Source organism: Hibiscus syriacus, unplaced genomic scaffold (genome assembly GCF_006381635.1).
Source record: "Hibiscus syriacus cultivar Baekdansim isolate YM2019G1 unplaced genomic scaffold, ASM638163v2 tig00110430_pilon, whole genome shotgun sequence".
Lineage (NCBI taxonomy): Eukaryota > Viridiplantae > Streptophyta > Magnoliopsida > Malvales > Malvaceae > Hibiscus > Hibiscus syriacus.
Genome location: NW_024062734.1, coordinates 767,842 through 781,652, shown reverse-complemented (window position 1 = coordinate 781,652; position 13,811 = coordinate 767,842). Strand labels below are relative to the sequence as shown.

General features: G+C 34.8%; 2 protein-coding genes and 3 non-coding genes across 5 annotated transcripts; all 5 read left to right on the top strand.

Annotated features, from left to right (window-relative positions):
- The first annotated feature begins 353 nt into the window (after positions 1–353).
- Positions 354–827, top strand: LOC120125307. The gene has a single exon (XM_039143766.1). It carries the CDS (start codon positions 354–356, stop codon positions 825–827), a length of 474 nt encoding a protein of 157 aa, XP_038999697.1.
- A 1,127-nt stretch (positions 828–1,954) lies between these two features.
- LOC120125205 lies at positions 1,955–3,056 on the top strand. The gene is made up of 3 exons (XM_039143686.1): positions 1,955–2,205; positions 2,278–2,392; positions 2,480–3,056. The coding sequence occupies exons 1-3, from the start codon at positions 2,036–2,038 to the stop codon at positions 2,759–2,761; spliced, it is 567 nt and encodes a 188-aa protein (XP_038999617.1). The 5' UTR covers positions 1,955–2,035; the 3' UTR covers positions 2,762–3,056.
- Positions 3,057–4,006: 950 nt separating this feature from the next.
- TRNAE-CUC lies at positions 4,007–4,079 on the top strand. The gene has a single exon. It is a non-coding gene; the product is annotated as a tRNA-Glu (tRNA).
- Positions 4,080–5,055: 976 nt separating this feature from the next.
- Positions 5,056–5,128, top strand: TRNAE-CUC. The gene has a single exon. It is a non-coding gene; the product is annotated as a tRNA-Glu (tRNA).
- Positions 5,129–6,081: 953 nt separating this feature from the next.
- TRNAE-CUC lies at positions 6,082–6,154 on the top strand. Its single transcript has one exon. It is a non-coding gene; the product is annotated as a tRNA-Glu (tRNA).
- Positions 6,155–13,811: the final 7,657 nt, after the last annotated feature.

The following is a 13,811-nucleotide window of genomic DNA, read 5'->3' as shown; positions in this document are numbered from 1 at the left end:
GTGAAATTTGAGTAAAAGAAGTTGATGCTGGTAATAGACCAACAACTCATCTGAGCACAACAGGTTGGGAAAATGTCGAAAGCAAGAACACAGAAGAATTATGGAAAACCACAATTGAAAAATAAGTGGGATACATTAAAAAAAGAATGGAGGTTATGGAATGTGTTACTTAAGAACTCTCCTGGTCTTGAATGGTGTCTATTTAAAAAGACTGTCAATGCCAACGAAGAATGGTGGGCTGAAAAGTTACAGTTTAGTATTGCATGTAACAATATGTAAATGTGTTGAATTCATTGAATTAGTAGTTTACATTATTATGAAAACTTCAGTATAATGTTTAATATTATACAATTATGCAGGAAAATCCTGATTTCAAAGGATTTAAAAAGAAAGGAATTGAACCACGGTTGAATGAGTTATTGTGGAAAATGTTCGGTGACGTTGTAGCCACTGGAGAGCCTGCATGGGCAGTTTCGTCTGGTGTTGTTCCAAATGGAGTTTCTACGGAAAATGCTAAACCTGTTGAGGGATCTGGTGATACGAATGAGCATGGTACCAAGAATGAGGATATTCCTAATCTTGAGGTAGCCTTAGACCCTTCTCTTGAAACTTCTAGTCGCGGCAAGCGAATGCTTGGGGTTGTACAAGATAAAGGTAAAAAATCAATTCCGATTAGAAGATCAGCAGGAAAGACATTGGTTACTCAGATTGAGAAGTTATGTCAGAGTATGTCTAATCAAAGGAAGTCGGTGAACGAAGTTGTTTCTCCTCATTCTCAGTATACCATTTCAGATGCAATGGATGCGTTGCGAGCTTTGGAAAAATGAAATTCCAAAAAAACATTTTGTATTTCTTTGCCACCCAAATATTCCAAGTTCTGGTAAAACGAGAGACGTTTTTGAATTTAGATCAAGATTTCAGGGCTTGGTGGCTTCAACGTGATTAGGATGAACAAAATGCCAATGCTCGTCTTTCATCCTTTCTGTCAGCATTGTCAAACTTGTCGCATGGCATTCAACAATTCCAACCACCACCACCACCACCACAAGGTCCTTAGGGCTATTGATCTGATGTAAGAATGTTATCACTTTTTTTTTTTTTTTTAAAAAAAAGAAGAAGATATTTTGGATTGTATTTAGAAAATTCAGTGAAAACTTAATGTCTATAACTAGTCTATGCATGATCATCTATGTGAAGAGTCTTTCTGTTGCATGAAATGTCATAATTTTATTTGCTTATTTTCATTTGAATTACATAATTTTAGTTGGCTGGCTAAACGTTTATTCTCATATATTTCGATTGAGGAAACATCAAAGAAATTTCCCACATTTTCGGAACCTTCTACTTTTCTGTCCTTGGGATACCTCCAAGGGCTTGGTGTTTAACTGCTTACTTTATCAACATCTTCAGCATTAACCTATAACTCAAAAGGATTTAGACAAGAAGCTAAACCAGACAGCTTTGTTTATTTGTTTGCACTTCATTTCTACCTATCTAGATGAACGAACAGTGTAGAAACCGTGTGCTAAAAATAGTAACTAGCTAATTGAAAAATAAACACTCAAACTTGAGTGAAAATGTGTATGGGATATGTTTGTCCAATGGTTTTCCAAGGACATTAAGATCTTGTAAAAATAAATATATTCGTATTAGACATATACTTGTATCAAACACTCACACCCGTACTTAAATAATATTTATACTAGTTATTTTTCTATATGATTATGATTGTACCGAGAATTTATACTTGTAATAAACTTTAAATTAAAAGCTTAATTGCCTAAATTTGGAGCCAATAGTATAATTAAATAGTAATGTTCAATGATATTTAAGTAAAGCACTTTCAATGTTTCTTCATGGCAATTTCTTTTATGTACAGAGAATTTGCTAGGAAAGTTCCTGATAATCACTTGAATTTGAATCCACAAACATTTGGTTTATAAAAGGACCACAAGGCAGTAACCTGGTCATTCAAAGTGTTCAAACAAGTGAGCAAGCAAGCAAGAAGCGAAAGAAAATTAGTGTAAAGAGTAAAATGATGATGGAGATTGAGGAAATAAGCAACTATGAGGCATTGCCTCTTCTTTCATTGAATCACGTGTCATTGTTGTGTAGATCAGTTTGGGATTCTATGAGGTTCTATGAACAAGTGTTAGGTTTTGTTCCCATCAAACGCCCCTCTTCTTTCAGCTTCAATGGAGCTTGGTATGCTTACCGCCCCTCCCTTTAAGTTTTACATGAAACGACATTAAATGTTCCACTGTCTCAAATATGCAGGTTGTATAACTACTGCATTGGTATACACTTGATTGAGAATCCATCTATCGATGATTTTGAGGCTATCGTTGAACCGCGAACAATCAATCCCAAGGATAACCACATATCATTCCAGGTATAATTCAGAAAACTGGGCCTGAAACTTTAGTTTGTATCACTGGTTTTGAAAATGTTTTTGTTGAAGCCGTTTGCGGTGTAACAGTGTAGGGATGTGGGGCTCGTGAAGAGGAGGCTCGAAAACATGGGGATGAAGTATGTGACGGCAGTGGTTGAAGATGAAGGGAATAGGGTCGATCAAGTGTTCTTCCATGACCCGGACGGATACATGGTCGAGCTCTGCAACTGTGAGAACATCCCAATCCTTCCACTCTCTTCTTGCTCATTCAAGCCGAGACTCAGCAGTTTTAACAGGGCTAAATGCGGATTCATGGAAAATGCCATGATGGAGAGCTTGAGCATGGAGATGTTGAATATTTCATTTTGAAGTTGCTCAACAAAAATACACAAAAGAATGTCAACAATTTCACTTTCTTTTTTGCCATTGTTTGCCGCAATTGTTTTTACAGGTCTTATAATGATCTGGTGTGTCTTGGTTCCATGAAGAAGTTGTAATCTGAATTTTATATAAACTGTAAGCATATATAAGGTTTCTGATTGTATTAAATTGGAAATATGGCCTCTGTTACAGATCAAAAATATAAAAGAAATGATCTGTAAAAGGGTGAGAGTTACCAGTGTTGTTTGTGAAATGTGAGTTTTAACATTTTTCATTGTCTGAAGATTTGTGACTGCCTGTTTAAATATATATTCTTCTAGATGCAGCAAGTGAGGTTCTCAACCCCAAACCCCAAAATCCAACACTGTTTTTGAAAAACTACATACACATTTCCATCAAGACAGAAATAGTAAATCGAATCAAACCAAAAGTTGACAGATCAAGACCCACCTTCCATCTCTTTCGTTTGATGTCATGTCTTAGGATAAGGATTGTTCCGTTGTTGTAGATTGAAACCTTGCTTTGAGTTTTTGATGTGCAACAATAAGCATGGTAGCCGGCATATTCGGGTTGGACTGGCAAATCCAAGTGATATTCCCAGTTGTGACATATGTGAAAATGCACTTGGTTATGGATTGCAGGTGTCTTATATTTTTTGCTTTTCATTACAAGGGCTATATTGTTTGTTAAACTTATGTCCATGTAATGAAATGTGTGTATGTAGCTTTCTTTTACTGTGAGATTGATGGAAGTTCCCTTTGAAATCTAATAATGGTTGTACATGTTGGAGGTAAAAGAACCCACGGAAGAAAGAGAGTTGAGGTTTGTCTCATATATTTTTGAAGATACTGACTTATTTCTTCCACCTAGAGTTTGCTCATGGAATTTTGTTGTTTTGTTTCTTTAACAAGTTTCCAGAGGATAAACCAGGTAACATAGAGGAGAAGCTACACAATAGGTGGATCCCAATGAGGCCAAAACTAGACAACTAAAACAGTGGGAGATGAAGCAACAAAATCACAAGGTAGATCCGGTTGAAGGGATGGATGGTAATGCTGATGGAAAATCACAATATGGATTGCTGAAATGATAGATTTGAATTTGAAGCCTCATGGAATTCATGTGTTCAGGCCTAAAACAATCTGGTTAAAACGACTTTCACTGTAAATAATTAAATACACCTACATATAAAATTTAACTATATAATAAATAAAAATAGAATCGGGTCAATAATCCGCTGTAGTCTAGTTGGTTAGGATTCTCGGCTCTCACCCGAGGGACCCGGGTTCAAGTCTCGGCAACGGAAATTGTTTTGCTGCTATTCATATATGCATTTTTTAAATTCGCGCAGCGATAAACTTATAAACATTTCTTCTATGGATTTGGTTCGAACAACCTACCAAACATAAACATTCTTTGATCTACTTTTACCGGACAGACAACAACCAAATGTATCCACAACTTTTTTTGTATCTTCACAAAACATACCCATAAAGCAAAGGTCGGTTTTTTTCTCTTCAACCGATCATGTATGAAGTAGCTAACAATGAGTTAGGTACTTAAAAGTGTTGAGCCCTCTTCAGTTATGAATAAAATGCTATGGATGTTTTTACAATGAAGTTAGTGATGGGTGTTTGGAACCTTGTTGTGAAGGCATGCACGACCTAGGATTTTTTGACACCCTTGACCTTTCTCTTGCTTTCATATAATTCCTGCATAGTTATTCTGTGCTTCGATTGTATTGGCACTTGGCATATTTAGGAATTAGGAAGTTATGTGCTTCAGATTCAGAAGCCTCTCCGTTTATTCCTAATCCTTTATACCAATCCCAAATACTAATTCTAAGGAAGACAGCTGATCCTGAAAAGGCAGTAAAAAAGGGCCGACCTTGAATCTACAATGGATTCATACTCCTTGAAACCATCTAAAGGCAACATTTCATTACATTTTCTTATCATCCAATTAAAAGGGCAGCCTGAGAAAACCTTACGAATATACAAGAAAAACGGGCAAGTGGAGGAATAACCCATTATTAACTCAGCAGCACATTGGCTAAAATCCCTATAAAGATGATTATTTGATCTTCACCAATTAACCATAGGTAGAAAGCGGTTAACTTTGCAGCATAAATTAAGAAATTCATTACAGGGAGGGAGCATTGTTTTAAAGCCGAAATCAAGCATGAAAATTTTAGTGAAAGATAAATGTGAATGAGAGATACCTTTCTGTAGACGACTGAAAATACAAATCCAAATCTATAAATATTCTTTATTTATCAAAAATCCATTGTAGTCTAGTTGATTAGGATACTTGGCTCTCACCCGAGAGACCCGGGTCCAAGTCCCGGCAACGGAAATATTGTACTTTTATGAAGTAAGTGTTGAGACTTCAGCATGCTCTCTAATGCTCAAGTTGTACGAGTAGTAGATTTTAGAGTGAGAGAGAGAAATATCTTTTATACAAGTATGTGGCTCAGAGGTAAAGATTATTAGATTCTGGGTGGTCCCCAGAAACAAATAATACAGCGCAGGGGATATTTTAGGCTCCAGCTGGCTCATATTTTATCTATGGTCCACCCTGGTGCTGAGAGCTATGGCTGGAGTCTGGCATTGCTACTTGTCTGTGTTTCTGGACCCAGGATCTACTCAAATCCAGCACTATTAGTACATTTTATGATATATCTACTCTACACTTGGCAAATTTGTTAAACTCATCTATGCAAAATAAGCCAGACTAGGAAAATAAGATTATTGCTATAATGACAATCCAAGTCGTCATTTCCTACCCATGATTTAACTTACATATTTCTTTTGAAATCGACCAATATTGTCGTCTACACCGAAGGGAGAAATGGTGATCAAAGCCGGAAATGCCTCTTCAATATATATATATTTATCATTTTTCAATAATACATGCTAACTACATTTTTCTTGAGAAACAAGTTGATCTGCTATCAACTTTAAGCCAGACACTGTAACGTATCCGTGTTTGGTATTCCAGTCTAATACACATGCGGACATGAGCCTAATGCACTAATAAATAAGCTGGGCTTATGGCTAGTTGTCATCTATGGCAATTTCTTTCTTTCTCAAAAATGGCAATCTTTGCAAGTTCTGTTTTCTCATTCTCAACTATATATGTTTTTCCTTCCTATATCAGAGCTCGGCCCTCATCTGGTATGGGGCCGAATTTTGGTGCTGAGAACCCTCAGCCCCATGCTCCACATATGCATATGCTACGTATTTTGCTCTTCGGAACATCGTCAATCTATTTTAAATCAATCTTTAAGAGATTGCCAGAGTCACCAATCCGTTGTAGTCTAGTTGGTTAGGATACTCGGCTCTCACCCGAGAGACCCGGGTTCAAGTCCCGGCAACGGAAGTTTTTTATTTTAATAATATTTTGGATAGATTTTGTGGTTGCTGGGGCTTATATTTTGGCTCTTATTAGGTCGTCAACGCATCGATGGGAAAAGATCCTTGCGGGCCTGCGGCATGATGTGATTATCATCCCAATGGATCAATTAGCTGCTAAGATAATGCACTACAAAGAGTTTTATACTCCATTTTACTAAACAATAGCATGCAGAGATTGATACTTGCTACTGTGGAAACTCACTGGCAAGACATTGAGTCCAACACATGATAATAGCTGAGAACAAAAGGGTCATTGATTGCTTGCTGCCTTCGGATGCCACCTCACCCCAGTGTGTTGGAATCTTCTTTAAATTAGGGAGATGGAATAGTTGAAATTTGTGTCTGTTATCCATGCCAGTTTTTGGCTTATTTGCCTTCTCAACAATACAACTTTGCTTCCATATAATCAAGAAACCACACAACTATGTCTTACCTAAAACAGAAACTTGGTGTACATAAAAGTGTGTTACTGTTGCAATATATACATTCTTCATAACCTGTTAATAGCCATTCTAAGAGTAGAGTGATTTTAAGATAAAATTAACACAATAGGAACAAAAATGTATCTAAATGCCTGTTAAACCGTTGTCTTTAATTTTTGGGCGTTGGGGGTAGAATCTATTTTCATACCAGGCCATCAAATAAGATGTCCAAACCATGACCAAAATAATTGTAAGTATAACCGGCACTCCAAGGACAAGGATCTGAAGCAGAATGAATAACCATTTGGTCAAGATGGAAACAAAATCAATTGTTGCCAGGAAGGATGGAAAATATGCAAACAATTAAGGCATAAAATACTGTGCCATACAAAACCTTTTCACCCAACAACTGAATGCAAAGAAGAAAAATAAAATATAATGCCTAACTATTAGGTGTAATGTTCAATGCAACAAACACCCTTGGGTGAAAGCTGTTGTGCATAACCAGCATAAAGACACCATAGTCCATTTCAAAGTGCTCTTGCATCATTGGTACCGGCTTTGATGGATTCCATGAGATGACATAGGACGCTCAATGCCAGAGGAGAGAAAAGAAAATAAAGATTCTTACTCTTCATGCACCCCACCTAGGTTCAAATCCCACTGACCACTGACAACCATTGGGAGGCGATTTGAAAGTCCAAAAAGCTCGCGGGTGAAAGTTCAATGGGTCCCTAAATCCCAATATGGGTTGGCGGGTTGCACTGGCCTTGGAGATAGAGTAACCACTCTTGCTCCTAAACTTTTTTGGATAAAAAAGAGAAGAAAGATATATCTCATTAAATCAATTTTAGATTTACCTGAGGTGATGCACCAAAAGGAGTATGTTGGCCTCCAAAAGTGAAGAGAAATTCTTCCCCAAGCTGGCAACATGAGCATAGGAATTTGTTAGAGTCAAAATATTAGTATCTATATCATTGGTATTCTAAAACCCACTGAAGCAACAGGCCAATGAAAATACCAAGTGCAAAATGACTCATCCCTTTTCTAAAAAGACCACTGAATTTTAATAGACAATCCAAAAGTTGATACTAAAGGATGAAAAGTAAAGACGTATTCAGCTGCAGAAATGAGATGACCAGCTACTCATATTAACAACAGTACCGAGGAAGACAGAAGTCAAAACCTTGGCATGCACCTCTTGCATGTATAGGCTGCTTCCAGGAGGTAATGGAGGAATAGAAGCCTTGCTCATTAAAGACCCAACATCAACTCTTTTACCTGCAGAACATTATATATTGATATACGGTAAGTAACGGCAGTGAAACCAACTGGAAACTCCAAAGACAATTCCGCTGTTGAGAAAAAGAGTAAAAAAGAAACTTAATGGGAGTTGAAGAGTAGGCATGAGAAGCAGTCATTTAAGGTGGAAAATAAAAATAAAACCTTCACTATTATGGCAGCAATCTGTACACTGACTTGAATTAGGACAAGCAAATGAAAGCCCTTGAAAATAACGAGATAAAAGATATGGACAATTCGGAGACATATTTAAAACCACTGAAATAGACAGCACCTCATTGTGTAAATAACCAAGGCACATAGAATAGGGTGTAAATACCTATGTCCTTATAAGTTCCAGAATAGGTTGGACCAAAAAAGAGAATAGACAGCCCTTCCAAGCGATAAAAAAAAAACAGACAGCTACAAAAGAAGCTAGTGTGGATGGTCCACTGAATGCAGAAACTAGGTTGGTCACTAAAGAACGTATAAAAATAAAGAAAGAAAGAAACCCTCAAGGCTTAACTACCCAATCAAAGAATTAGCATAACGCATTTTGAAGTCAAATGATAATCAAAATTTTCCAAAAGGTGTAATCCCTAATACAGAATCCAAAATGAAAAATAAATAAAAAAGTTAGCATAAACAAAACATGTGGAATAAAATATAACAAAGTATTAAAATGATATATATATATATATATATATATATCCTTGGTAAGCCGAATGGTGAGGTTGCTGGAGCTAGTATTAGTGTTTTGAAGGAGCTGTTACGGTGTACTTTCTATAGTACTGCGAAGGAAGTTTTCTGTAGGAGGGTGACAAAAGAGGAGATTAAAGAGTCTATGTTTAGCCAGCATTCTGGTAAAGCCCCTGGTCCGATGGGTTTATCTCTCATTTCTTTAAAGCTGCTTGGTCTATTGTGGGAGAAGAGGTAATCATGGCTGTTAGTTATTTCTTTGATCATTCTGAGCTGCTGCGGGATTGTCTCTGGAAAGGCAGGTTAATATACGGTGTTACCAGATACATTATAATATATTTACAATATTCGGTTTAGCGTTATCGGAAATGTTGAGTAATAATAATGTAATAGGTCTAAATCATGAAGAAATATTAAAAAATTTGACAACCAGTAAACTTAGCTTGTCGGTTTGTGTCGATACAAATGAAAAATGGATCACTCCATAGCAATATTACAGGTACAAATATGACAAAATCGGTCCCAAAATAACAAAACCGGTAAAACGCTACCGGATATGTGTCGAGTGTCGATAATTTAATATAAGTATCGAAACTTTCTGAATTTAAAAGAGAGAAGTTATAGCGCCTATAAAGTGTCGATACTTTAAAAAAAATATCGATCCACAACAATATAACAAGTAAAAATATGATAAAATTGGTCTCAAAAATGATAAAACAGGAAAAAGTTACCGGATATATTGAAAGTGTCGATAATTTAATATTAGTATCGACACTTTCTGAATTTAAAAGAGAAGAAGTTATAGCGCCTAAAAAGTGTCGACACTTTATGAAAATGTATCGATCCTTACCAATATAACATGTAAAAATATGATAAAACAGGTCTCAAAAATGACAAAACCAGAAAAGTTACCGGATATGTTAAAAGTGTCGATAATTTAATATAAGTATCGACACTTTCTGAATTTAAAAGAGAAAAAATTATTGCGCTTAAAAAGTGTCGACACTTTATGAAAATGTATCGATCCATAACAATATAATAGGTAAAAATATGATAAAACAGGTCTCAAAATTGACAAAACCAGTAAAACGCTACCGGATATTGAAAGTGTCGATAATTTAATATAAGTATCGAAACTTTCTGAATTTAAAAGAGAAGAAGTTATAGCGCCTATAAAGTGTCGATACTTTAAAAAAAATATCGATCCACAACAATATAACATGTAAAAATATGATAAAACAGGTCCCAAAATTGACAAAACTAGTAAAACGATACCGAATAAGTTGAAAGTGTCGATAATTTAATATAAGTATCGATACTTTCTGAAATTAAACTAAAAAGTGTCGACACTTTATGAAAATGTATCGATCCATAACAATATAACAGGTAAAAATATGATAAAACTTGTCTAAAAAATGACAAAACCAGAAAAAGTTACTGGATATATTGAAAGTGTCAATAATTTAATATTAGTATCGACACTTTCTGAATTTAAAAGATAAGAAGTTATAGCGCTTAGAAAGTGTCGACACTTTATTAAAATGTATCGATCATTACCAATATAACAGGTAAAAATATGATAAAACATGTCTCAAAAATGACAAAACCGGAAAAAGTTATCAGATATGTTGAAAGTGTCAATAATTTAATATAAATATCGACACTTTATGAATTTAAAAAAAAATAAGTTATAGCGCTTAAAAAATGTCGACACTTTATGAAAATGTATCGATCCAAAATAATATAACAGGTAAAAATATGATAAAACCGGTCTCAAAATGACAAAACCGGTAAATAGATACCAGATATGTTGATCTTTAATTACAATTATAATATAATAGGTAAATTAACAATATAACTGGTCTAAATATACCGGTTTAAATTGAAAACATGTTACCATAATGTATCGACACATTATTAACTTGTGTCGATACCTTTTTAAATTACTCGTTTTTTTCATTTATTATAAATATGATACAAACTCCAAATCGAAAAACCCTAAACCTAAAGGCAGAAAAGAACCCATCGACTCCGACGAATACCAGCGTTTATAATTGTTACGATCAGATATTCAAGTAGATTCTTTGATATTTTGCCATAAATTAGGGTTTGTTTGATTTGCAGATTGGTCTTTTTTTTCCTTAATATGTTTTTGTTCAAATGTAACAACATCCACACCCAAAATGGCTCCAAAACGTCAGCGTCAGAAGCAGGGTCTTTCTCAAATCTCTTTTCAACCCACCTCTTTCCAACCCAGTTCTTCTCAACCACAACCTCCTTCTCAAACAATCGCCCATTCTGAGGAAATCAGGTTGTTCGGAACTGACAATTTTAGATCCGATGCGGAGAAGAAAGATGGCAAAGGAGTTTTAAAGTAAGGAAGATTCGTCCTGAACGTCTCATTGACTTGGGTTTCTTGTTCGATGATAAATATGCTTTTAGTTTTAAATCCACGTTTACATCTTGGGGTTGGCTTGAATTCTTTGGTGTGGAACCAAAATATTACCCCAACCTAGTTAGAGTCTTCTACAACAATGCTTCCTTCGAGTATGAGCCTAATAAGAGTAATATAATAGGAATTAATACCCATGTCATGGGGAAAGATATATATATATATCTCCGGAAACTATTGCGAAGGGTTTAGGTGTAGCGAATAAAGGGGATTCAGATGAAAATGATGTAGATTGGTCTACAATTAAACGGGTTGCTAGAAATAGCCCAATTCACCTAGATCTAGAGTACATAGTGTTTCACAAAATGCTGACTTGGTTTATTCGGCCTAATAGGGGAAAACATTCAATGCTTCGAGACATCGATTATTGGTGGATAGCAAAGTATAAATCCAAAGCCAAAACGGCTCCAAACATTTCTAAACAGATTTTTAATACAATTGTATATATAGTCACAAAGGGAACATTAATTTCAACTTCACTACCATATGGATGTGTCATCACCCATCTGTTGAACAAGAAAGAAGTTGATTTTTCGTTTGACTCCCCTGTTCGATTAACCCGCAAGATTGACATGTTATTTGTTAAAAAAGCGGAATATGATTTTGTTGAAAAAGTCGGTTGGAAGCGTGTCAAGGATGTTGGATTAGATCTAGAGAGTGAGGATAATAAAGATGACCAACCAATGGGATACGCAATGATGGAAGAAGCTCCAGAAGCTCAAGTTGGACATGATGTCACAATTACGACAGTGATGGAATACATGGTCAATTTTCGGGAGCATATTGATTCCCTTGTGAGCGGAATGCGAGCCAATATTTCATCATTGCGCGATGAAGTCTCCATGTTGCGTGACGAATTACGGCAATGACATCAAACGAGTTAGGTAATTAATTATTTATTTTTCTAAACATTTACACGTTCTGAAATGTATTTTATTTTATTTTAACAGATGTGGACAACTAAGCGGTCAATGAAGATGATGATCCAAACAAGTATATCGTGTCTGCAATGCCGCTTGCAAGAAAACTAGTAATTTTTTATGTCAATGGTGTCATTGCCTACATCCCAAGACATCCAGAAGGTTTCAATTCTGTTAATTTGTATCCATTATTTTAACATATAAGCGTACAACTTTAATCACATTTTCTTCATGTTACAGATGTTATCCTCAAAAATGGATTATATGAATTTATGCAATTTGTTGTTGCCATTTGGTCATCCAAGATGAGGTTAGAACTATTGAGCAATTCAAATTACTATAGCCAAAATCGTTAATATACAATTAAATGTTAACATTCAAACTTGATTACAATCTCAGGCATAACATGGACCGTGTACTTGATAAACTACATTTGTTCTCTGACCACTTTCTATTCGTTTGCGTAACATCCCAAAATACGGGTTAGTGACTAAATTGTAAAACTTCAGAATTTGGTGATTAAAGTAGAATAATTAGATAATTCAATGATTTATCTGGAAGGATTGTTAGTAATTATTAAAAGAATTAAAGGGCAAAATGGTCATTTAACTATTAAATGATTAAATTGTATTATGTTGAGGATATATACGGGGAAATGGATAAGAAGAATATCTCTTCTTCTCCTCTTTGTTCTTCCATACGAGAGAAAGCCACAATAAAGGTGAGTTTTCTATTTTCTTGGTTATTTGTTGTTTTAAAAGTTGGGTTATGATCACTAGATGATAATTAAGCTTAAGGAAAGCTTAATTTGTTCTAAAACATAAAGATGAAAAGTTATAAGAGATTTAAGAAAATGAGTTTTTATATTAAATCATGGAAAAGAGTTGATAAGTTGAATTTGAAGTTAAATTTGACTTGTCATCATGCTAATTAAGGAATATGAAGTGTTAGAATGATATTTAAAAACATATTGAAATTTGAGTATGATTCTTGAATTACATATAAAGGATAGGATTTTGAAGTTATAGATGATTTTCATGGATATAAGTTGGTTTAAGTAATGGTAGTTGAGTTTAATGACATGATAGGGGTTTAAAATAAAAGAATTAAGTGAAGAATTGATGATTTTCGGGGTTAAAATACAATTTCTGGGTATAGGGAACTGATACCCTATGAAGGGAATCGATTCCCCCTCTTGGACAAAAATTCCAGTATGTGCAGGGGGAACAGATTCCCCCTGGGGGGGTATCAATTCCCCCCTAAATGAAAATATGGATTTTGATTCATTAAACCGGTTTAAGTTATTAACATCAAGTTTAAAGTTTAGACTTATGATAGTTGTTTTGAAATGATATATTTATGTAGATATTGAGCCTAAATAAGTTCCAGAATAATCAAAGGATTATAATCGAATCAAAGAAAAGCTAAGGTGAGTGCAATTTTAATTGTACTTATATTATTGAACGAACATTGGCTTGCGATGAGCCAATGATGGAGTTACTATAGTAAGAAGTGACTCCTAAAATGTTATTTGATATGTGATTCTTATATGTACATGAATACATGATATGCATAAACATAAGAGCATGAAACATAAGATATATGATATGATATACATGATTATATGCATATGTGATATATGCTATGAGATATGACCAATGTGAAATGAAATAAGCTATATGAATATATGAAATGACATATATGATTATATGCATATGTGATATATGCTATGAGATATGACCAATGTGAAATGAAATAAGCTATATGAATATATGAAATGACATATGAATATGCAATATGTGATATGATATGAAATATATGGTTACACATACATGTGGTATGTGACAG